The sequence below is a fragment of the Peromyscus maniculatus genome, chromosome 9 (assembly GCF_049852395.1).
Source record: "Peromyscus maniculatus bairdii isolate BWxNUB_F1_BW_parent chromosome 9, HU_Pman_BW_mat_3.1, whole genome shotgun sequence".
NCBI classification, from domain to species: domain Eukaryota; kingdom Metazoa; phylum Chordata; class Mammalia; order Rodentia; family Cricetidae; genus Peromyscus; species Peromyscus maniculatus.
In genome coordinates this window covers 52052920-52076720 of record NC_134860.1, presented here as the reverse complement: position 1 = coordinate 52076720, position 23801 = coordinate 52052920, and the positions used below count along the sequence as shown (strand labels likewise).

General features: G+C 52.0%; 1 protein-coding gene across 2 annotated transcripts; it reads right to left on the bottom strand.

The window, feature by feature from the left end:
- Positions 1-894: 894 nt before the first annotated feature.
- Lrp10 (LDL receptor related protein 10) lies at positions 895-6628 on the bottom strand. 2 transcript variants are annotated; one of them, XM_076544988.1, is made up of 7 exons: positions 6487-6628; positions 6148-6192; positions 5391-5538; positions 3477-3667; positions 2351-3368; positions 2015-2144; positions 895-1916 (listed from the first exon to the last, which is right to left on the bottom strand). In XM_076544988.1, exons 4-7 carry the CDS (start codon positions 3508-3510, stop codon positions 1329-1331), a joined length of 1770 nt encoding a protein of 589 aa, XP_076401103.1. In that variant the 5' UTR covers positions 3511-3667; positions 5391-5538; positions 6148-6192; positions 6487-6628; the 3' UTR covers positions 895-1328. The 2 variants fall into 2 exon arrangements, with proteins under 2 accessions (XP_076401103.1, XP_006988545.2); XM_006988483.4 differs by having other exon boundaries at positions 5403-5538; positions 6487-6622.
- Between the last annotated feature and the right edge of the window lie 17173 nt (positions 6629-23801).

Genomic DNA, 23801 nt, shown 5'->3' with positions numbered 1-23801 from the left:
GTGGGCAGGAGTGCCCAAAGGGAAAAGTGTAAGCCTGGCAGCAATCTCTGCAGAGGGTGAGGGCAAAGCTTAGTGTATCCCTGCTCCAAGTTGTGGAGGGTCCTAAGAGGGGAGATTCTGGAGAAGCCAGTTCCTTGGGGGACTTTGAAAAATCTGGGGCAGCTTGCTCACCAGAGGCAGGGTTCCAACACTCACCCCCAGTCTCCTCCCCTCAGCTGCCATCCTCAGAGCTCCGGCTCTGCCCACTGCTTGGGCTCCACTTCGTCTCCATGTTTAATTTGCTCATCCTGCCTAGAATTCAGCCTACTGCTGACAGCATGGAGGAGGCCTCAGCTTGGGCCCTCCTCCGGGAAGACCCCCTGGATTTGGCCAATCACGCCAGCACTCTCACACCTCAGACTGACCTTCCTTTCAGCCTCTCCCTGCTGGGAAGGGCCTAGGCTGAGACCTCGCCTCCCTTGCCTGGCTGGTGGAGCGTGAGAGTGGGTCCTGGGTTTTATCAGGGAACAGACTGCTGCTGTGATGTGTTCTGAGAGTATTCCATAAATGGACCCTTCTTGACGGCAGGGCTCCGACTTCTGGCCTGCGGTGAGTTCAGGTTTGCCTCTGAGCCTCACGTGGGTCAGCGCAGAGGGGGGCCCGAGAACGGAGATGGAGATGGACAGTCCCCAGGGCTCCTTGGATGGTCCAGCCTCCTCAGCGGCATAAAAACAAAAGGCAGGCAGTTAGAAAATAAACAGGAAGAGGGAAGAGTGGAGGCTGACCCCCAGCCTCTGACGAGGAGCACAGTGAGAGGGAGAGATGAGCAGAGCCAGGTACAGTGTAGCTCACGGCTAATTTACCAGGGGCTGAAATTTATGATTTTTTTTTTTTTTATTTTTTCTTTTTCCTTGATTTCCTGGGCAATGATGCAGCTAGGGGACAAAAGGACTTGTGTTCTCTAAGTGGGCCAGGCACCACAGAGATGGAGGCTGGCAAAACCATCAGCCTGGCCAAATCCTCGCCATGGGGGGGGCTAGAGCATCTCTAGCCAAGTGCAGTCTGGTACTTAAGGCCACTTTTGGGTGGGGAGCGGGAAAGGGGGGAGTGTCCAAGCCTACGATCCTCTGGGAGCCTTTCTTAACAAAGCCACCTGGACAGCAGCAGGGTGGGCAGAGGGTGGCGGTCGAGTCCCTAGTGTCCGCTCATACACAGAAGGGGCTCTCAGGGAGCACTCTCCCTGCCTGAGGGACACCTGACCTTCTGCGCTACGTAGACCAGCGGAGAAGCCAAGCCATTTCCAAAGGGTCACACTATTGTGTCTCGGGCCCCGAGGGGGCCCGGCTCCCTCAGGCAAGCAGTGGTTCATCCTCTGCCTCGACTACCCAGACTTCCGGCTCGGCCAGTGGCATTAACAACACATCATCCTCATCCTCTGGATCCAGGACCGCTGTGTGAGGTCCAGCTGGGGTCCAAGCGGGTCCTGAGGGCCACAGGCTGGGAAGGAGGCGGCCTCGGAGGACCTGTACAACTCCAGACAGCAGTGAGGGTTCCAGAGGCACGGAGAGCAGAGGCCCTGGGGGCTCAGAGGCAGTGGCAAGGGCCGGAAGTGTGCTCGGGGTTGGGATGGGGGACTTGATGGGTAGTGGAGGAGCCTGCTCGCCATCCTGCCCCCCTACAGCTCCACCCTCACAGGTCTGGCCTGTGCTGTCATCCGGGGCCTCGGAGGGAGCAGCAGATGTGGTGACCTGGGATCTGGTCTCCGCAGCCCGAGCCGGGGTACTGGTTCGAGGAAGCAGGCCCCAGCGACGGAGCCGGCGAACCAGACGGCGCACTGAGCGGCCACGCTGGCGACGGCGGCCTCCCGAAGGGCCTCCTGGAGTCATGTCTTGGCGCAAGATCTGGAGCAGGGAACGCAGGTTCCCCAGCACAGAGTTCTGCAAGGGGAGGAGGCAGGCATCAGTCAGGGGTCCGAATGGCTGGGCGAAGCATGGTGCCGTGACGGAGGCCCAGGGTGGGAGGAATAATGACTTACATCGTTAGGGTTCTCTGTAGGGAAATCGTCCACAGGTGGGATGGCACCCTCGGCAATCAGCTGCCCGTAGGAAGGAGGTGCCTGCTGCTGCACAATCTCAGCCTCCATGCGGGAGAGGGGGGCAAAGACGCTAGAAGGGAGGAGGGCCGCCCGGTCACTCGTCACTCCCGTGAGGGCTGTGTGCCTCCGCCTAGAAGGCCTCCTCCCTCCAGACCCAGGCCAGGGCGGATGGAGTCAGGCCATGCCATGGTTTGTCCAAAGTCACGTCCCTGCCTCCCTTGCCCCACCTCACCCTCGGCCCCCATCCCGCCGCGGGCAGCCCCGACTCCCACTGACCTGTACTCCTGGGTGCGGATGGCATAGAGTTTGCAGGTGCAGCCCAGCGCGATGACCAGCAGCAGGCCACACACTAGGCTGCCGATGACGGCCGCCGTGATGACCTTCCGGGGCAGGGCGTAGGAGCAGTCCCACTCGTCACTGCCGTCGGTGCAGTCCGGCTGCCCGTCACACACCCACGTCTCATACACACACTTCTCATCCCGGCACCGGAAGTTGCCCGGCTGGCAGTGCCGGCAGCGCCTCTCGTCCGCTCCGTCCGCACAGAACGTCTGGTAGTTGCAGCGGTCGGCGGGCAGGTAGCAGGCTGTGGCACCGGGGGTGCCAGCGGCCCCACAGGGGAAGTGCCCAGCGGGGCAGCCAGGGCAGCCCTCCTCGTCCGTGCCGTCGGCACAGTCCCACGAGCCGTCACAGCGCTGCGCCTCGCTATAGCAGCGCTCGCCCAGGTTTTCACTAGCCCCCAGGCCCGAGCCCAAGCCGCAGGGTCTGTCCCAGGGCAAACAGTATCCCCGAACGTGGTAGGTAGCGTTGAAGCCCCGGCCGTTGCTCCAGGCGACCGTGTGGTAGGACACAACAGCCTGACCAGACAGGGTCTCCACAGTGACAGCCTTGCCATTGCTGAAGTGGGTGAGACTGCGCAGCAGGCGAGGGGTCTCAGGGGGCCCGGCGCCATCATAGACATGCACTGCGTCTCCATAGCCCAAGTCCAGGGCTGTGAAGCGCACTGCCAGCCTCCTGCCATCATGGGGGTCCAAGAGCCACAGGCAGGACTGGGGGTGGGAGACTGAGGCCAGGTGGGAATATCCAGGGGAGGAGAAGACCCCATAAAAGTCCTCGAGCGTGAGATTGCAGGGTGGAGTCGGGGCAGGGGCCGGGTTCAGGTGAGGGAATGGGTCTGAGCTGCAACCTGCCTCATCAGAACCGTCGCCACAGGCATCGATCCCGTCGCAGCGCTGAGCAGCTGGTATACAGCGGTGGTTCAAGCACTGGAACTCTTCCAGCAGGCACAGCAGCCAATCTGCAGGGGCATCGGGGAGACTGGGAAGCACCCGAACTCCGGGGAGCCTTGCCTCTTCCCTGGGACTCCCACTTCCAAGGGTCCCAGGGCACGCCCCGTTCAGCCTACCTTGACTATAAGACAGCGAGAAGCCCTGGCCCATGGGGGCTCTGGACCCAACGTAGATGTAAGTAATGGTGACATTGCCCCCTGGAAGCTGCAAAGGGCTGGCAGGAGCCTCACACAGGGAGATGGGCGGCTGGAGAGGGGAGCTCAGGGTTAGGTGCTCGGAGCCACAGGCCAGGTGCAGCTTCTGGAACCTATAAGGATCAGGAGAGCAAGACATGAGGTGTTCTGGATTTTTGCTGGTGCTCTCCCCTCCTGATGCCAGGTCCCCCCCATAGCCCAAGAAGCAAAAGCAAAACACTTGCTTACCCATGATTCAAAGCTCCGAATGAAAAACTCAGCCAACCCTTTGGCCGTAAATATAACCAATGGGAAAAGTTCCAACAGAGGCCAGTGGCACCATCAGACCACGGGACCCCTCCTGGAGCCCTCTGAGAGAACTGACTGTGCTCAGGGACCAACCAGGCTTATTCAAAGTAAGAAGTACTAAGGCCAGGTTTATTAATTTCCAGTTGCCTCAATACCGTCAACCAAGTGCAGTGGCCAGCAGTTCGCCGACCAAATGTTGGACCTGTACTTCAATCAACGGCAATGGCGCAGCTCCACAACCCAAATGGTAAAATCTGAGCTCTCCATGGCTGTCGCCTGGGGCACAACAGCCTCGTGAGATTGTTCTCTCCTTCACGCACCTCTCTGGATCTATTCTTTTTTACTTATTTATTTTTTTGAGACAGGGTTTTCCTCAGTGTAGCCCTGGCTGTCCTGGAATTAGCTCTGTAGACCAGGCTGGCCTCAGACTCACAGAGATCTGCCTGACTCTGCCTCCCGAGTGTGGTGATTAAAGGTGCCACCAGGCTCTGGGTAAATTCTTAACAAGTGAAGCGTGTGATGCAAACTGCCAGTTGGCATGGGCCCCAGTGAGGAGACTTAGATCGTCAGTAGACCTGGGGTAAGGGCTGCTGGGATTCTTGCTTAGAGGTACTCACCTAGGATGTGTGAGACCCTGAGTTGTATCTAGTGCTGAGAGCAAAATAAAACAAAAACAACCAGGAAAAGAAAGGACAAAAGAAAAACAAATACTGGGCCTGTGGTGACTCCACAGGAAACCCCAAAACTTGGAAGGATGAGATGGAGCATAAGCTTAAGGCTAGCCTGGGCTACATAGTGAAATTCTGTCTCAAAAACAACAAACAGAAAGAAAGGAGAGCCAAAAGGGAGAAGTGAGGAGAGAAGGAAAAATAGGGAGGGGAGGAGAGAGGGGACAGGGGAGGGGAGGAGAGAGGGGACAGGGGAGGGGAGGAGAGAGGGGGCAGGGGAGGGGAGAGAGGGGACAGGGGAGGGGGGGAGAGGGGACAGGGGAGGGGAGAGAGGGGACAGGGGAGGGGAGGAGAGAGGGGGCAGGGGAGGGGAGAGAGGGGACAGGGGAGAGAGGGGACAGGGGAGGGGAGGGGAGAGGGGGCAGGGGAGGGGAGAGGGGTCAGGGAGAATACAGATGGAGCCGTGCAGAAAGGCAGGCCTGGGGAAGGTTTGTTTGGGTAGGTCTGAACCCAGGACTTCTGCGCACCCTACCAAATGCTCCACCAATGAGCTAGGGATACAGACCCAGCCACCCGAGGAAGAGTCTAAGCCGATGAACAAGCAGGCTATGCTACGGATTAAAGGACTCAGCACAAGTCTAGCTGCGCCCAGAATGATTTCTAGAGTCCTCTGGACATGGCCAGCGCCCAGGCTAAATATCTCCACCACAGCCCAGCTTCAATTGGCCATCACTGACCTAGGGGGCCAAGCTTACGGAGCAGACAGACCCAACCAAAGCAAAGTCTATTCCTTCTGCTGACGAGGATGGAAATGCCACAGGGAGGTGACCTGACTTTTCAGAGGGAGACGGAAGAGACAGTGGAGAGCAGTGGGACTTGCCTTGTTTCTCACCTGACGGTTACTGTCTGCTCCTTGCTGCCCAGGATAACCCAGGTGCAGTTGGCAGGGGAGCTGCGGCTTTCCCTGCCCAGAGGCCTCTGTAAAGTGCCCTGTACTTCCGGGAGCACAGCTGGGGGTCTCTCACAAGCTGGAGGGAGAAGGCGGGGACACTGGTAGCGTCCTTTAACACTGCCCCTCCCCAGCCTTCCGACCTCCGAGACCCCTGCCCACCAGGTACAGCCCACCGATCCCTCTCTTCCTCTCCATTCTTTTTTTTTATAAAGACAAAATCTTATGCAGCCTAGGTTATCCTCAAAGCCACCTCGTGGCTGAGGCTGGCCTTGTACTGATCCTCCTGCCTCTGTCTCTGAGTGCTGGGATCACAGGAGAGGGCCACCCTCGTTCCTTTTCATATTTTTCATACTTTGTCTCAAATATCAACATCGTAAGTAATGTTGATACATCGTAAGTAATCCAGCAGTAGGCAGGAGAAATACTGTTTCCATTCTCAGGAAGACCTTATCCTAACTGGGTAGACAAAACACGGAAATTACACATAAAAATGGAGATGGTTCATAACAACTACCAGGTGCGTGCTCACGCTGGGCCTCATTCTCCTGGAAGATAATGGATGGTCCTCATTCTAAAACTACAGCCTATTTCAGAATTCAGGAGTGAGAGTCTTTCTCTTGGGTGGGTGCATCTTCATCCCCAAGCCCCAGAACACCAGGAAACATGAAGAACTCTTCCTACTCACCAGTATTTGGGAAAGTGATCCGGTCTGGACGGGCCAGAGCACCTCCTAGAGGGGGATCGAGAAAGGGCAGCAAAGTCACAAGTTTTCTTCACCTGGGCAACTCGAGAGGGAGGCCCATCTGAGACTTCCGGGTAGTTTCTAGGAAGAGGTAGAGGGGCCGGAAGGAGGTGCGTGACCTCGCCGAAAGGTCGCCTTCCCTGGCTGTGGGTGGGACGGACGGTGTGGTAAAGCCCGAGCCGGGCCAAGGCTCGACGGGGCGGCACTCGCGGGGCGGGGGGCCCGGGGTCGCCCCGGAGGGCGCGGGACGGCGGGCAGTGACACCGGGGCGGGGACTCTTACCGAGGAAGAGGAGGAGAAGGAGGAGGGCCGGCAGCATCCTGGGCCGAGCAGGGGTGCCGGCGGGGTCCTGGGGCGCCGCTCGTCTACCTGGCAGGGAGCTCCGCGGGGCCGCCTGGCGGGGGCTGCATAGCCCCGGCGCGACCCGGGCTCGAGATGCCAGGGCTGGGCGCGCGGCGGAGCGGAGCAGGGGCGTCACCTCTTGCCAACTTCAGAGTTGCCGGTGCCCGGCCGTGCTCGCCCGCCAGGCCGCGAGCGCCCCGGCCAGGCCCGGCCGCACCTGCCAGGCTCGACGCTGCGTCCTCCGCGGACCAAACTTTCTGGACTGCCCGTCTCCGAGCCGGCGCGCTGCTCGGTCCCCGCGGCCCCCGGGAGCGGGAAGGCAGCCGGCTTTGCACAGCTCACGGTGCCCAGCCGACCCCGGCCGAAGCCCAGCAGCCGGCGACGAGGGGCGCGGCCAGCCTGGCCCCACCCCTGCCAGTCACCGCGCGGCCCCGCCCACCTGCGCTCAGCCCCTTTCCGGGTTCCTTTTGCAGTCGGGCTCGTCTGGTTAGCCCTTTGCTTGCCGCCCGCGTTATTTTTCGGGACGCCGTCTTGTAACCTGGTGCCAAAGGACGTCTGCTTTACCCCGTAACTGTTAAGTGTCTTTGGACCCTCAGATTCTCAGTACATTTTCTTGACCCAGCGCCCTGAGATCCGGTGGCCCTTCTGGTAGTTAAGCCTTGACTGTGGCAATTACCGGGCGCTATTATAATTATCTCGTACAGTGTTTATTCATCGCTCCCGCCCCCGCCCCAGCTTTGGAAACTGACACTTCCTGTAGGCTGGGGCCTAGACTGTTTGTCCCAACAGTGCAGCTTACTCCCCTGTTGAGACTCAGTAAGATCGCCACAAATGGTAAATACATAATATGGCTTCATCACTTGGTGGTCCCGTGAACTTGAGAAAATTACTTCTCGGTTCAGCAGTCCTATAAAATTGAGGTTCACGATAGTGCAACTCCCTCCTGTGGTACTTGTGAACGTTTAGGGAAATAATGTAGATTGAGCTCTAAGCACATTGGCAGACCTAGGAAGTGAAGCGCCCCCGTCCAATAGCAGCTATTCTTTTCGGTCACAAGAGGTATTGTTAAATTTTGTGGGCTTAAGGTTACCGGCTTCCTGTGGCACAGGTGGGTAATATTTACAAAGAATAACAACTTGAGGTTTTTCCACATTTCAGGCTTATTCCTAAGTAAACATTTAGTACACACATAGTAAATATTTAACAGGGAGAAGTCTGCTTCTCCCTTCAGTAGTCCTGTGAGGTAGATTCAGTAGTTACTTCCATATTACAGATAATGAAGTACAGGCAGGCATGGGGAAGTTAAATATTTTCCCCAAGATGAACATCTTAATCTGAAACACTCCCACAATTTTAAATTATTTGAGCACCAAATAATTTAAAGGTGCAAAATTCCATACAGTGAAGGCTTGTTTCATCTGTAGAATTGCTAAAAATATTGTTTAAAGTTGTCTTCAGGCTACTTGCAAGGTGTCTATGAAGCATGAAGGAATCCCACCTACATGTGTGCTGTGGCATACATGCGACCACACACATGTACACATACATAATAAAAAGAAATGTCAACAAATATTTTCCATGCTTCTAGGGATGACTCACTTATGCCAGGCATTGTTTATAGCTGAAAGGTGACCACACCCCTGGGAAGTCAGAGTTGTTTTTAGTCTTCATTGTATAATTGAGGAAACTGAGTCACAAATAGTTAAGATAACTTGTTCTAAATCAAGTTCTTAGCATGTAGAGGAGCTGGACTCAGACAAGATTCAGTCAAGTTGTCTGGATCAGGCTCCCTGCTGTCACACATGACTTGGTCGATTCTAGAATCTTCAGATCAAAGACTTTGTCTTAGGGAGGGTCTCTTGTATCCTCTGCTGGCCTTGAATTCCTGATTCTCTGCCTTTACCTCCATGACTATAAACATGTCACCATATCTAGCTAGAACAAGGATTTATTTATTTATTTTTAGTTTTTCAAGACCGGGTTTCACTGTTTAACAGCCTTGGCTGTCCTGGAACTCACTCTGTAGACCAGGCTGGCCTCAGACTCACAGAGATCCACCTGGCTCTGTTTCCCAAATGCTGGGCTTAAAAGGTGTGTGCCACCACCACCTGGCTAGAACAAGGATTTTTAACACCTGACTACTTTCTAGACTAGATTTTATTTTAAAACAGCTGGTCATATTGGTGTATGCTTTTAGTTCCAACACTCAGGAGGCCTAGGCAGGTAGATCTGTATGGGTTTGAGACCAGTCTGGTCTCCCTAGTGAATTCCAGGCTAGCCAATACCATATGATGAGAGCCTGTCTCAAACACAAACAAACAAACAAACAAACATTGTTTTGTGAATAAGGAAAGAAGTGATCTGCCCATCATTCACCTGTTTTTAGATTCATTGTTCTACCTCTTTGGTTTTTTTTTTTTTTTTTTGGTTTTTCGAGACAAGGTTTCTCTGTGTAGCTTTGCGCCTTTCCTGGATCACGCTCTGTAGACCAGGCTAGCCTCGAACTCACAAAGATCCACCTGCCTCTGCCTCCCGAGTGCTGGGATTAAAGGCGAGCGCCACCACCGCCCGGCTTTGTTCTACCTCTTTGTGCAAACTGCATTTCCCAGGCTCCTTTTCAGAACAATTTCGGTCTAGCCTCAGCTATTGGGGGAAGACTGGGGCAGGGAGGAGGAAGGAGGACCCAGGATGTGTCTAAACCCCTGCTTCAGCTTTGGGTGTGTCAGGAGCTCCTTGTCCGGTTCCAGCTCTGGTTGGGTAGCTTAGCCTCTGGCCGCTCTGGTTTACCACCTCCCTCCTTTGTTCTTCAGCTCCTCTCAGCATCTCCTTCTTCCAGTGTTTTAGCAATTTCATTTTATCTGTCCACATTTCTCCCATACACTCCCCTTTTTTTGTACCTAAGATTTGCATGTATTTATGTATGTGAGTATGAGTGTGTGTGCCACATCATGTGTGAGTGCCTGCAGAGGCCAGGAGAGGGCATCAGATCCCCCGTGGCTGGAGTTACATGCCGTTGTATGTGGGTGCTGGGTACTGCCCTCTGGAAGAGCAGCACGCACTCTTAACTGTTGGGCCATCTCTCCAGCTCCTCTCCTTAGTGTTTTGATGCATGGTCTCTTGTAGCTGAGGCTCACCTTGAACTCCTCATCTTCTGCCTCTGCCACCCAGTGCTAAGACTGCAGATATGGCTTACCCCAGCAGTCTGCCGAGCACCTTCCAGTACCATGGAAGCTACTCAGCAGGGAGGAAGCTTCCTCGTCAGTGCCAACTTGATTTCTTCTTGTCTTGTGACCAAAGTGTGTGAGCCCAGGTTTCTTCTACTGGACTATTTTGAATGGCTGTTTCCTTGACCAGCAGTGGTCATCACTAGTACGTGGCATAGTTCACCAAAATTAAACATATCATTCTAGAATCATCCTCTTTTGGGGAGTATTCCTTGGGTCGTATCATAAACTAAGACTATTTGGTTGGAGCCAATAGGAAGGGAGATACGAGCTGAATGATAGATAGCACAAGTAGCAGTTTCAGGTTGAAGAATGTATGCAAAGTAAATACATTAGAATTGATGCCAGTTAGGAGAGCTGATCAACATATGAACATTAGGGGCTGGAGAGACGGCTCATCGGTTAAGAGCACTGGCTGTGCCTCCAGAGGACCTGGGTTCAATTCCCAGCACCCACATGGCAGCTCACAACTGTCTGTAACTCCAGTTCTAGGGCTTCTGACCCCCCTCACACAGACATACATTCAGGCAAAACCAATGAACATAAAATAAAACCAAATTGGCCAGGCGGTGGTGGCGCACGCCTTTAACCCCAGCACTCCGGAGGCAGAGGCAGGTGGATCTCTGTGAGTTCGAGGCCAGCCTGGGCTACCAAGTGAGTTTCAGGAAAGGCACAAAGCTACATAGAGAAACCCTGTCTCGAAAAACCAAAAATAAATAAATAAATAAATAAAACCAAATCATATATTAACACAAACAAACATATAAACATTAATTCCCTGAAGATGTAGAAAGTGAGTTAATCAGATTTTAAGGTGATAGGAATTGGAATTCAGTGACAGAAGACACAGGAAGAAGGACTCTACAGATCTCTTTTCATCTTTTATTTTTTTCTGTGCGTTCGTGTGCTGTAGCACACACATGGATGTCAAAGGACCACGTGTCAGTTTTCTCCTTGTGTTCTAGGGGACCTGGGGATAGAGCTTACGTCAGCAGGCTTGGTGGCAGGTGCCCTTGTCTGCTGAGCTGCCTCCTGGCCTTCTTCAAGCTTCTTTTTAGTTATGTATACGATTATATGTATATAGATGTGTGCATGGCACAGTGTGAGTGTGGAGGTCAGGGGACAATCTCCTCCTCATGCTCACCTTGTTACAACAGGCTTGCTGGCCGCAAGCCTTCGGGGATCCCGCTTCACAGGGGTTTGGGAGATCCAGTCTCAGTGGCAAGTTCTTTACCCTGTGTGATGGTTAATACTGCTGATCACCTTTACAGGCTCTGGAATCTCCTAGGAGATAGGCCTCCAGTCTAAACCACATGAGGGATGGTTTAGAATGTCAGCCTCCACTCAGGCCTGTGAAGGGATTATTTTAATTGGATTCATTGAGATGGGAAGACCCATGCCGAAGAAGCCCTACATTCCCTGCCCTTGAATCCTGGACCGCATAAGAAGAAGGAAGCTGCCTGAATACCAGCAATCACGGTGCTCTGCTTCCTGACTGTGGGTTTTATGTGGCCAGCTGCCCCAAGCTACTGCCACCAGCATTTCCCTGCCATCATGGCCTGTACCCTCACACTGTGAGCCAAAAGAAACGCCTTTCCCCCTAAGTTGCCTTGGTGAGTATACTCCATCACAGCAGCAGGAGATGCAGCCAACACCCCCACTGAGGCATCTCCCCAGGAGTGTGCAGAATCTGACAGCCTCCAGTGATGGATCCAAGTGTTTACGAAGCCAGAGAGATAAAAACGCAAACTCCTGCAGTTCAGTTAAAAATACCAGTTCACTCAAAGGTCAGCTAAGGGGCTGGAGAAGTTAGTGGTTACGAGGTCCAGAGGACCTGAATTTGGTTTCCAACACCATGTCAGGTACTTTACAACCACCTGTAAATCCAGCTCCAGGGATCTAATACTGTATTCTGGCCTCTGTGGGGATCTGTACTCATATCCCCCCCCCCAAATAGATACATGTAAAAAAAGAAAAATTTAAGATCAGATGACTTAAGTGTTGCTTGTAGAAAGACAAGTTAGAAGCCGGGCAGTGGTGGTGCACTCAGCACTCAGGAGGCAGAGGTAGGTGGAGCTCTGAGTTCAAAGCCAGCCTGGTTTATAGAGTGAGTTCCAGGACAGCCACAGCTACACAGAGAAACCTGTCTTGAAAAACAACAGCAAACAAACCCAAAAGAGAAAAAAAACAAAAAAAGAAGGCAAGTTAGTGAATTTAGTGATTCATGTCACTGATGGCATGGCAGCTTACGTGCCAGCTGGGTGTGACAGCGTACACTATAGTCCCATCGCTCAGGAGGCTGAAATGGGGTCACCTGATCCCAGGAGCTGGAGACTAGTCCAGACAACATGGTAAGAACCTGTCTCAGAACGAAAACAGAAGCAGGGGTTGTGGAAGTAGGATGCTTCCAGCAGCATGCACGCAGTCCCGGCCCCCCCACCTCAGCACCCCCTAAGCCAGACCTGATGTGTGTCTGCAACACCAGTACTCAGGGTGGAGAGAAGAAGATCAGGAGTGTGAGTCCAGTCTGGCATCCACGAGACTCTGGCTCCGCAGATCAGAACACTTGCTCTGCAAGCACAGGGACCCGAGTTCAAATATTCCCAGCGCCCACATAAAAAGCTGGACGTGGCAGCTCAGGCCTATCACCCCAAGACTGGGGAGCAGAGACAGGTGGGTCATCAGAGCTCACTGGCTAGCCAGCCTAACCAAAATGGTGGGTTTTGGTTCAATAAGAGACGTTGTCTCAAAGAAATAAGATGGAGAGCAGTAGAGGTGGACACACCAATGTCAGATCTGGCCACACGCACCACACGCACCACACACACAGGCACAGGAACACGCTGTATTGGTTTGAATGAGAATGCCCCCCCCCCCTAGGCTCATATGTTTGAATATTTGGTCTTCAGTTGGTGGAACTGTTTGGGAAGGATTAGCAGGTGTGGCCTTGTTGGAGGAGGTGTGTCATGGGGATAGGCTTTGAGGCTTCAACAGATTCCTTTGATATCCAGCGTCTCTTTCTCTGTCTTATGGCCATGGATCAAGATGTGAACTCTCAGCTATTCCTCGCTCCACTATCATGGGCTCTAACCCATAAGTTGCCTTGGTCATGGTGTTTTACTACAAGAGTGGAAAAGTAACACACACACACACACACACACACACACACACACACACACGCACACACACACACAGGCTAACATACTGGAAATAGTACTGGACTCTGGAGCCAGCCTGCCTGTCTTTGGTTTTATTGCAGTCATCCGAAGGTTTGGCTGGGGCTGGAAACTACATTTCCAAGAGAGTTCCTTTCTATGCTTGACAAATAGGCAAGCTGTTGGCAGGAAGACCCAGTCCCTCTCCACGTGAGCCTCCTCACAGACTATCTGAGTGTCCTTATGCCGAGGCAGCTGGCGCCTCCAAATGAAGACTCCACAAGGGAGCAAAGGGGAAGCACAGTGCCCCTGACACCGTCTCAGCAGTCACGTTCCCAGGCTGGGGATGCCGCTCAGTGATGTTTTCCTGGTGTGTTGATTGGTTTCTGTCAGCTCGACATAATCTTGGACATGTCTGGAAGGAGGGAATCTCTTTGAGGGGTTGCCTCCATCAGATTGGCCTGTAGGCAGTCTGTAGGGTATTTTCTAGATTATTGATTGGGGTGGGAGGGTCCAGCCCGTGGTAGGAGGTGGCGCCCCTGGGCAGGTGGTTCTGGATTGCAGAAGAACAGGTTGAGCAAGCCCTGAGGTACAAGCCAGTAAGCATCTTGCCTCTTTGGTTTTTTGCCTCCAGGTACCTACCCAGGGTTCAAACAGAGTTCCTGCTGTAGTTTTCCTCAATGGACTGTGACCTGGGATGTGTCAGCCAAATAAACCCTTTCCCCTCAAGCTGCTGTTGGTGAGTGTTTTATCACAGCAATAGAAAGAGGACTAAGAAGGCCCGGTGTGGTGCACACCCCTTTAGTCCCAGCACTTCAGAGGCAAAGACGGGAAGATCTTGGATCCGTATGAATTCAAGGCTGTCCTAGTCTGTGTAGTGAGTTCCAGGCTACCCAGGACTACAAAGGAAGACCTTGTCTCAAGAAAGCAAAACTAAGCCAGGTAGTGGTGGCGCACGCCTTTAATCCCAGCACTTGGGAGGCAGAGCCAGGTGGGTCTCTGTGAGTTCAAGGCCAGCCTGGTCTACAGATCGAGATCCAGGACAGGCACCAAAACTACACAGAGAAACCCTGTCTCGAAAAAACCAAAGATAGATAGATAGATAGAGATAGAGATAGAGAGATAGAGATAGAGAGAGAAACTAACTAACTAAATGCCATACATTGTCGTTTCCACAGCATCCCTTTAGTTATACAAGGAAGCCCTATGCACTGCAGGAGAGTACATAAGAGTGGAAATGTTCAAAGATACAGATCACTGGGTCCACCCCGAAGGCTGCCTACCATAGTCTGTTCCCCCCCAGATCCATGTCCCACATACCCAGATGAGCCTAACACTCCCGAGGAACTCAAAAGGCTCAAGCCATCATCATATCAATTCAAAGTCCAGAATCTTGTTACTTTAAAATAAGCCGAGACACAGTGGGGCTCTTCTTGATTAGTGCCTTATGGACAGCTTCTGGGTTCCCAACTGTGGTGATCTGAAGACCTATGAACACAATAGAATCCTTATCCTCCCTGTTTCCACCCATTACCAAGACCTAATGGCAGGCTAGGAAACAAGATGAGCGTAGGAAAACGTCCATAGATATTCCTATTCACAAAAGGGAGTGAGGTATACAAAGTACTCCCTAATCTGTAGATATCCCAAGTCCAGAAAGGGACAGCTTGGCCGTTGGTATGAGGACTCAAGACCTGAGCATAATTTTTCACAGTGCTTAGCTCCAATAGTGGGCTCTTTATCCTCCGTCTTCCTGGAGGTTTTACAGCCTCCTTTTTTGGTTTTAGAACTTGGTGGTCCAAAGGTTGCTTCTCGCTTTGTATCATTTTTGCTTCTTTCAAGCTAAGCCAGCAGGAATTCTGCCAATATAATTCTTTTAAAGCTTTTGTGGATCTTTTATTGGTGAGACGGCTGAGTGATTACAGGCATCTGCTGCTGAGCTTGATGACTTGAGCCCAATCCCTGGGACCCGCATGGTGGATGGAGAGAACTGACTCCCTCCCACAAGTTGTCCTCTGACCTCTACTATGGTGTGTGCACCCCCCCATGTATGCAAAAAATAAAACGATTTAGTTTTTTTTTCCAAAGAAAACTTTTGTGGATTCCCTGTGAATCATACCAAGTTTCTGTTAAATGAAAGCTGTACCCACAAATGTCCTTGGGATAATTTCTCTTTTCTGAATGCTAAAGAACAGAGGTGTTCAGTTTTTTCTTTTTTTAAATATTGGTAACAGTGGTGCTTTGGAACTAAATTCAGGGCATCATGCATGTAATGCCTACATTCTACTACTGAGCCACATTCATAGGCCTGTTCAGTGTGTGTGCGCGTGCACACACACACTTAGAGAGGTCTAAGGCTCCAATCTACCTAAAACTGGAGTTCCAGGTAGTTGTGAACCACCCAAAATAGGTGCTGGGAACAGAACTTGGGTCCATATGGAGGAGAGGAAAGTGCTCCTAACCACTGAGCCATCCATCCAACACCTATTGCTTTAACTTTTTTTCTTGATAGAACCTAGCAAAAGGGACAGCATGCGACTCCAAGAGTAACATAAAACAAGTGACATCGGTTTTCCACTTTGCTGCCTTTGGGACACTCAAGAAGCTCAACAGGTCTGCAATTCAGGAGCAGAAGCCCCCGCCACTTCCAGAGCAAGCTTGACAGGCAGAGGAGGAATGAGCCCCCTGGAGGTAAGTCTTCAGATGTCTATGGACCCAGCTAAGACCTAGACAATAACCAGATGTGAGTACCAGGACCATGGATTCCAGGCGCAGAGACCTTCAACACTCCGCTTGAATTTCCCTCACTTCACATCCCCTACTTTCTACACAACTCAGGCTAACCGCCCTGATTAAACCCCAGTATAGCAAGCATAGCCTTTCTCCCAGTTCAAAATAGTCCCCCTTTCCTATACATTTCCACTTCCGCCTTTGAAATAAGAAAAGATTCACTTATTTTCATGTGTGTACCTGAGTGTATGTGCATCCCGTGCATGCAAGTGTCTGTGGTGACCGGAAGAGGGCACTGGATCCTCGGAGCTGCGGTTAATACATGCACTTGTGAGCCACCTGATGAGAGTGTTGGAAATAAAACCCAGATTCCTGCAAGAGCAGCAAGTGCTCTTAACCACTGAGCCCTGCCTCCCTTAACAGTCTTCATAAAAGGCCATTGTGGATCTAAAGCTGCCCCGAGGCACCTAAGTTTTCATTAACACCGATCTCAGTCTTTCTAGCTCCTGAAGACAAGAGCATCAAAGGATTGTCTCCGCTTATTGTAAGCATCACGTGGCAGTGGTGGTTGCTCTGGCCAGACTGCATTGAATTACTGAAATAATACTATTTGCATCGTACTAAAATGGCCTTTCTTCCACTTCAAAGGCTCCTGTTAGTCAGAATAAGAGCCTAAGTTCTTGCCAGACATCATGTCTATGATTCCAGCACTCAGGAGGTAAGAGAAATAGTTCAAAGTTGTCCTCAGTTACAAAGTGAGTTCAAGTCCAGCCTTGGATACCTGAGACCCTGTATCAACAAGACAAAACCCCACCACCAACCAACCAAACTAAAGCCAACATCGTCACAGTGACTTGCAGGGCACTGTGTTCTCTTGCCCTGGAATCCATCTGACCTCTGCTCTTCCAATTCTCTTCCTTGCTCCTCCTGTCCAGCCACACTGCCGTGTTCCCTGTAGATTTCATGAGAGGCATGCTGTCATCTCAGGCTTTTGGCACCTGCCATTCCCTTTGCTTGGAAGGTTCTTCCTGAGAACTAACTACATGACTTGTGTGCTAGTAGCCCAAGAGTCCAGTGGGACCCTCTCTAGCCACGCCATCTAAAACCACATCGAAACAGTATCTCCCTTCCCCATCTAAAATTCCCCCTCACCACGTATTGCTATCCAATATATTATATATTTTCCTAATTTATTACATTTGCTGTTCGCTCCACTCACAAGAATAGATGTCCCAGGAGAGCAGAAGTCATTTGCTTTCTATTATGTCTTTGGTACTACAAGTGATGCATGTGTTGGTGTTCAGGGAATACTTGCTGCGTGAATGACTGAAGGGATGAATTAATCAACAAGTCAGTGACTGCTGGTCACAGTCTTGGGTGATGTCTTTTCATCGGTTCGACTACCCTTTGTATTACTAGTTGCTCAGTAAAGATGAGGTAGAAAAGCCGGGGGCCTGCCTACGTTGGTTAGGACAGCTTGTCGTCAGGGTCTTTGGTGCTCCTTCCTAACTCCCTGACTCATGGGAGACAGGATGTCTAGCTTCACAGAAGACAAGGGCAATGGGTAGTTTATGAAGCGAATTTTGCTAGATGCTAGAGAGGGTTCAGGAATACAGTCTTAAGTGGACTACTGACCCCAGGGTCCCGGGCACATACGTCTCGGAATGATCAGGGTCTATGGAGCCCATAGGTGGGCAGTGTGACAGCTCGAAACTCTTGGGGGTGGGGTGCAGAGAAGCCTCCTCCTGCGGACTTAGGCTCGCACCCGCTGCCCTCTCTCTGTTCCTGAGTTAGTGAGGGCTGCCCATCAACCCCCGCACCGGGACTCGGGACGGGACAGTGACGGAAACTCTGACCTTTTGTCTCGGTGGCTGCGAGGCTAAGAACAGCTGTGGGCCCCGTCTGGCCCATAGTTCCACCCCTTTAAGTACAGGTGTCTAGAGAGGAAACAGGGAAATTGGGAGGGAGGTTGGTGGTTTCCTTGACTCCGACCTGCTTTACCCTGGCTAGGTTCTGGTTCCCCAGGGTCGACTTCCAGTCCTAACATCGAACACAAGGGGGCGATACCACCCTGCAAACCCTGCCCAGTTGGTTTCTGCTGTCGAGGTGGGCGGGCCCCACAGAGTGGGACGGGTGCTCCTCTAGCTCCCTTCCCAGCTTCCCTTCTTGTGGAACTTACACGCAGTTTTGCACAAGGTGGGGATGGGGAGGGTTGGCCTCTGTGGCCCGGGACAGTAAAGTGTAGTGAGACACTTGGAGATGTCTGTCATACAGGTTAGAAGGATGTAGAAAGGGAAACCTTGCTGGCCTTCCAGGACTGGGTAAAGGCTGGGCTGGCTGTAGCACTTGAAGGCTTAAAATCTCCTCAATAGTTGGGCCAACACAGCCTAACTCCCAGAGTGAGGACAGGCCGGGGGTAGAGGGCATAATCCTGGAGTGGCAAAGTAGGGTGTAAGCTTCTCCCTGGATGTATTTCTTTCCGTAAACTTTTCTTTTTTTTCCATACTAGGAACCCAACCCAAGAAAGCCCTTCCTTATGCTGGGCAAGGGCTCTACTATTGAGCTACATCCTCAGCTCCATTTATGTATGTATGTATGTATGTATGTATGTATGTATGTATGTATGTATATTGATTTAGATGCAGGAGCTCATGGAATGAGCTCCAGGTCAGACTCTGTCTCTAGGGAACAGAAAAAGGGTAGAATCAGAAGTTCATGGTTATCCTTGGCTATACAAGAAGTTGGAGGCCAGCCTGGGCTGCTTGAGATCCTGTTTAGATAGGTCGGTAGGTAGGTAAATAAGAATTCTCTGCCATGTCTGAATACTCACAGAGGCATTATTGTGTCCAAGATGTATCTTCAGGGCAACCACGTCCCTGCACAAAACCAGGCACTGAGCAGATGCAGAAAATATTCTGGGGACCGAGCTTGCCCTCTGGCCCACTACTGCATGTCCCTCACTGGATGCTGAGCGAAGGGGGACTTTGGTCCCAAAGGGATCAAAGTGACTGGAGCCTGGGGCATGTACATGAATCTTCTAAGTCTTCTGAGGCATCAGTCTTTTTTTGCTTTTTTTTTTTAATACTGAGAAAGGGTTTGCATTAAAAATATATAAAGAGGGCAAATGAGATGGCTCAGCTGATAAGAGCGTTTGCTACACAAGCCTGGCATCTTGAGTTTGATGCCCAGAACCCATGTAAAGGTGTGCTGTGCGTGCATGCCCACCCCCATCATGAGCATGCACACACGCGCCCCCCCCCAACACTCATTATTGTATCCTTATGTAGCCAAGGATAACCATGAACTTCTGATCCTCTTGCTTCTACCCTTTATTCTGATCCTTTGAGACAGACTCTGACATGAGCTCGTGCGTCTAAATCAATGCATACACTTGTGTGTGTATGTGTGTACAGCAGGACAGGCCTGTAATCCCAGTATTTAGAAGGCTGAGGCAAGAAGATCAGGAGTTCTTGGGCTGCTTAGGTGTCATAGTGAGAACCTATCTCAACAAAACAAAACAAAAGCATGAATGAGCCAAAAAAAAAAAAAAAAAAAAAAGAAAAAGAAAAAAAAAAGATGCTCAACCTCATTAGGATTTACAGAAATACAAAGGGAGATGACGGTGAGCTATTGCTCTACCGCATTAAGATGATCAAGCCTGGTGAATCCACATACCGATGAAAATACGAAGCTACAAAACTGTGAGGTATTTATACAGGGAAATTTGATACAGCCATTAAGTGAATTGTAGCTACACGTACCATCATGAGCAAAGCTGAAAAACAACAGGGAATGAACAAGACCAACCACAGGGGGGCCCATGTAGAGAAACAGGAGAGCCTCAGAGCTGGAGAGATGGCTCAGTGGTTAAGGTTGCTGGCTGTTCTTGAAGAGGACCTGAGTTCAGCCCCCAGAACACACTGGAGGCTCACAATGGTCTGTAACTCCAGTTCCAGGAAATCCCATGCCCTCTTCTGGCCTTCGTGGGAACTACACCCACATGCAGTGGCACTTGCACGCAGGCAAGATGCTCATGCACATAAAATAAAAATAAACATTAAAAAGCAAGAAAGGCTAGGAAACAGTACAACATTCAAGGACTTGGTACCTCTACAGGAGAGAATTTGGGGAACACACAGGGGCCCTTTAAAGATATTGGCTCTCAAAAAAACAAACAAACGAAAAAGATATTGGCTCTATTTTCTTAAGTGATATAATAGACACATAATCATTTATTGTTTTTCTCTAACTTGCAAGGAGCCAATTTTTTTTGGTCCTCTTTTGGGGCAGCCTGGTCTTGCCCCACTGGACACCATCCTTCCCGGAGTTAGGGAAGTGCCTGAGATGGGAAATTCAGTAAATGAGTGAGCAGGATATGACCCATGCTGAGGTCCATCTGGTCCCTGAGTCAGCGAGCTACTTCAGGCACTCAGAGGATGCCCTTCCGACATCCACTACAGTGCCTCCTCTTCTGTCTGCGTTCTGCGTCATTTTCTACCCAGGTGTAGCTGTCTGTCTTTAGACAGTGTCCCTTGTAACCCAAGCTGGAACTTCTGGTATTCCTGATTGCATCTCCAGAATGCTAGGGTTATGGAAGTGTGCCACAACATCTTCGTCTTATGGCGCTGGGATCCAGTTCAGGCTAGGCAAGTCCTCTACCAGTTGAGGTACATCCCCAGCCAGAAATGGGTCTTTGTGAGCTGGAAGTAACTGATCTCTTTTAAGCTGGGATGGCCTCAATGACTGAGGATAATTGGTTTGTGTGTGTGTGTGTGTGGGGGGCTTCCTCTGGCCTCAGCTTGGATGCAGAGGAAGCTGCCCCCTGGGGATGTGATGACAACCTTGGGCTGAAGCATCTAATGGTCCTGCTGTGGACCCCAGGTCTAGTGGCAAGGGAGGACAGAGGGGCTGAGCCTGGCTGGGGAAGGCAGGCTTGGAAGGCACTAAGCCATTGGCGCTGGGCCAGCGTGGAAAGTATGTGTGAGCTCATTGGGAAGCTGGTTTCTGTCCAGTCAGGCCTGCCTGCCTTCCAGGCCCTAGCTGTTTAGCACCCCCCCCCCCAATTTAGGCTGCCACTGGGTCTCCTCAACTCCCCAAGATGGAGGGGGGAAAAGCAGGAAGTCCTAGGGTTAGGTCTAGGTGTAGAAAACTGGTCTCCTAAAGGAGGTGAACTTGGATTGGGGATGGGTACAAAGGAGGTTCAGGGACTGTGGGACAATAGCCTGAGCTAATGCTGGAGTCTTCTGGGGGTTCTGAGAATGGTCGTCATTCCTCAGAAGGCTTTGGTGTCCTCCTGGTTTTTGACAGCTGGTAGCACCTTCTTCCTTCAGAACACCTGCCCCTGCCCCTGAGAAGCCAAGTGGTAGGCTGCAAACTGGCTTCCTTTTCTGAGGCGCATCTCCCATGCCCCCTCTTGCCCACTCCGGTCGCCTCCACTGATCTGCTTCACGGCACCACAAGGAAACACAGATATACTGATGGTTCCCCAGAGCACACTCCCGTGAAGTTACCCAGCTGCGTGGCTCCACGCTGGAAGAGACGCCCAAGAAACCTTGTCAGAATTTGCTTGCCGAGAAAAACAACCCGGTTAGGTTTGGGTTTTAGTTTGGTTTTGCAGGACTGAGGATCAAACTCAGTACTGCTCAGGTTAGGCAAATGTTCTACCACTGAGGCACAGGCCTAGTCCCCGATGTGGGGCCTAAATTTGGACTAAAGAACCGTGACCTGCAGGGCTCAGCTTCTTTGTGTGTGAAAGGAGTCTGTGTTAGGGCCTCTGTGTTGCTCTGTACTGTGAGGGCCTCAGCCGTTGCCATTCTCCGGCCTGCAGCAAGGGCAAGGTGGATGCAGAAGGGAAAGACTGCTGGGAAGTCTGTTAGATTGCGGTGGTGTGTGTGTGTGTGTGTGTCTCGGGCGGGGGGAGGCACTGGGAGAGGGTCAGGGAAGGACCAGCAGGGCTAAGCAGATTGTAGTGGGTGGAGATGCCCCTTTGCCCACGCTCTCTCTTTCAGAGGGTGTGGCTTCTCTAAGATCTTCCCTTCCCTGGTCCGCCTGGCTGGCAGCCCAGGAGGCTCTGGACCAGTGGGTGGCAGGATCCCTGGCAAAGGGGAGTGATGAAAAGAGGACCCCCACCTCAGGTTGTGGGGTGTGTTGGTGGGCAAAGTGCTGCCCCTTCTTGGCCTTCGTTCCCACTCCAATATCTTCCTAGACCAGCGTCCCCAAGGCCGCCCAAACCTCCTCACATATTCCACTTGGCTGCCCCAGCTCACAAGAGCTGCTTTCGAATAAAGGAACTTGGAACCATAGAAACTGGGTCAGGCCCAGCAGACAAATGGGCCAGGCCAGTGAAAACAGTGTGCAGGTCCTTGGGAGCCAGAGGGCCCTCGGCTTCCTGTCACCCTATCCCGACATGGTGGCTCACTCAAGTGGGGCCTTACGACCACGAAGGCATCTTCCAAGGTCACTGGGCAACGTCATGGAGCACAGTGGGCAGGTCCAGGCGCATCCTCAGCCCCAGACCCTTCTGCCTCCACCCCACCGTCCTGTCCGTGCAGAACCAATCGCCCAGCTCATCCCCCTTTGTCTCCAGTTCTGCGTTCCCATCTCTCCCCCTTGGCTTCAGAGAGCATCTTGTGATTCCAGAATCCCGGCCAAACAATTTCCTCGTGATGGGGAAACCGCACTCCAACTCTGGGTTCCCCCACCTCTTCCCTCTGGCAGTCCCCCACTCCTGGGCTCTTCCACTGGCTCCAGCTGTGTTTTGCAGAATTCCCTCTGGATAACATCTGTAATTGCCTCCATATGTGGACCACAAAAACACAAAGGGGCCATGAGCTCATCTTTTGAGTTTTTTTTTTTTTTGTCACATGCATGGACTTGACTACCCCTAGATGCCCCTGACTTCCCCCGGGGCCACCTTATCAGTCCCAATTCCTTCTGGTGAGGGTGGGGGTTGGGGGCTGATGCCTAACTTCACTGAGACACACAGGCCTGCCAAACAGCTGTTGGCAGGGGAGGCACAGGTGACCATGCCTGGGGTCAGGGTTGCTGGCTGGCAGGGAGGTGGCGTACCCCATCTGCCAAAGCAATCATGCCAACCACCCTGCAGAGCAGCTGGATAGAGGAGAGGAATGGGTGGGGCCAGGCTCTGAAAGGCAGGCTGTGGAGGACCTGGGCAGGAGCCCAGGGAAGACTGGGCTGAGGCAGGAAGGGAAGGCGGGAGAAGGGCCCCCCTTCCCCCCCTCTCCTTCAGCTGAGCTGACTCAGCAACTGGGCTGACCCCTCCCTTCAGGCTGGTTTCGGAGGAAGGGAGGGTCAACAGCCTGGGAACCCTGTCTAGGGCAGCAGTTTCTATGGAAAATGGAAACAAAGCCTTGTTATTCTACCCTTCCAACCTGAGGGTCCTGGGTCTTCTGGGCAACTGAGAAACACTGTTCCGCCAGGAGCAGGACACAGCCAGTAGATGAGACCATGGGACCACCTCTTTTTTTTTTTTTTTTTTTCTTTTCTTTCTCCTTCCTGATCTCCTGATCCAACATCAGAGTCCCAGGCCTGGAAAAACCACCACCTTTTTTTCTCTCTCTCTCTCTTTCTTTTTTTTTTTTTCATTTTTAGGCAGAGTCTTACTGTGTAGCCGCCCCAACTGGCCTAGAACTTACTTGTGTAGACCAAGCTGGCTTTAACCTCCCAGAACTACGCTTGCCTCTGTCTCCAGCGGGCTGACAGTACAATGTGCACCACCGTACCCAGATTTAGAAGAACATCAGGTCCTCCGGCCTACCACAGAGTTTCAGTCTAATGTGATCATGGGAATGCCCCTGCTGCAGGGACAGATGTAGGAGGAAACTGGAGTGTCTGTGGCCGGATCACACGGCAGAATAATGCAATCTAGGAAGATTTTCCAAATGGCCTCACTTGACCACTTCCTCCTGTCTCTGGCAGCCTTGAGTCTCAAAGGTAGCCTTTTAAGGATTTGGGGGAAGGAAGCTAAGTTCTGCCAATCTCTCCTAGAACTTCTAGTGGGGTATGCCTTGCTCCCCGACTCCAGCTCGGCCCCACATTGTGGGAAATGCTGTTTTTGATGTCTGCTGTTCCTAGCCCTGCTTGGCCACATCAAATTCACCCCTACCCCAAGCTATAGTCACACAAA

Bases quoted from the DNA above. Each gene is read 5' to 3' on its own strand.
- Lrp10 (XM_006988483.4), bottom strand. From the start codon at position 6,523: ATGCTGCCGGCCCTCCTCCTTCTCCTCCTCTTCCTCG. The intron at 3,668-5,402 runs GTGAGAAACAAG...TGATCCTTATAG, and splicing joins GAGCAGACAGTAACCGTCAG to GTTCCAGAAGCTGCACCTGG. The intron at 2,145-2,350 runs GTCAGTGGGAGT...CCTCCCTTCTAG, and splicing joins ATCCGCACCCAGGAGTACAG to CGTCTTTGCCCCCCTCTCCC.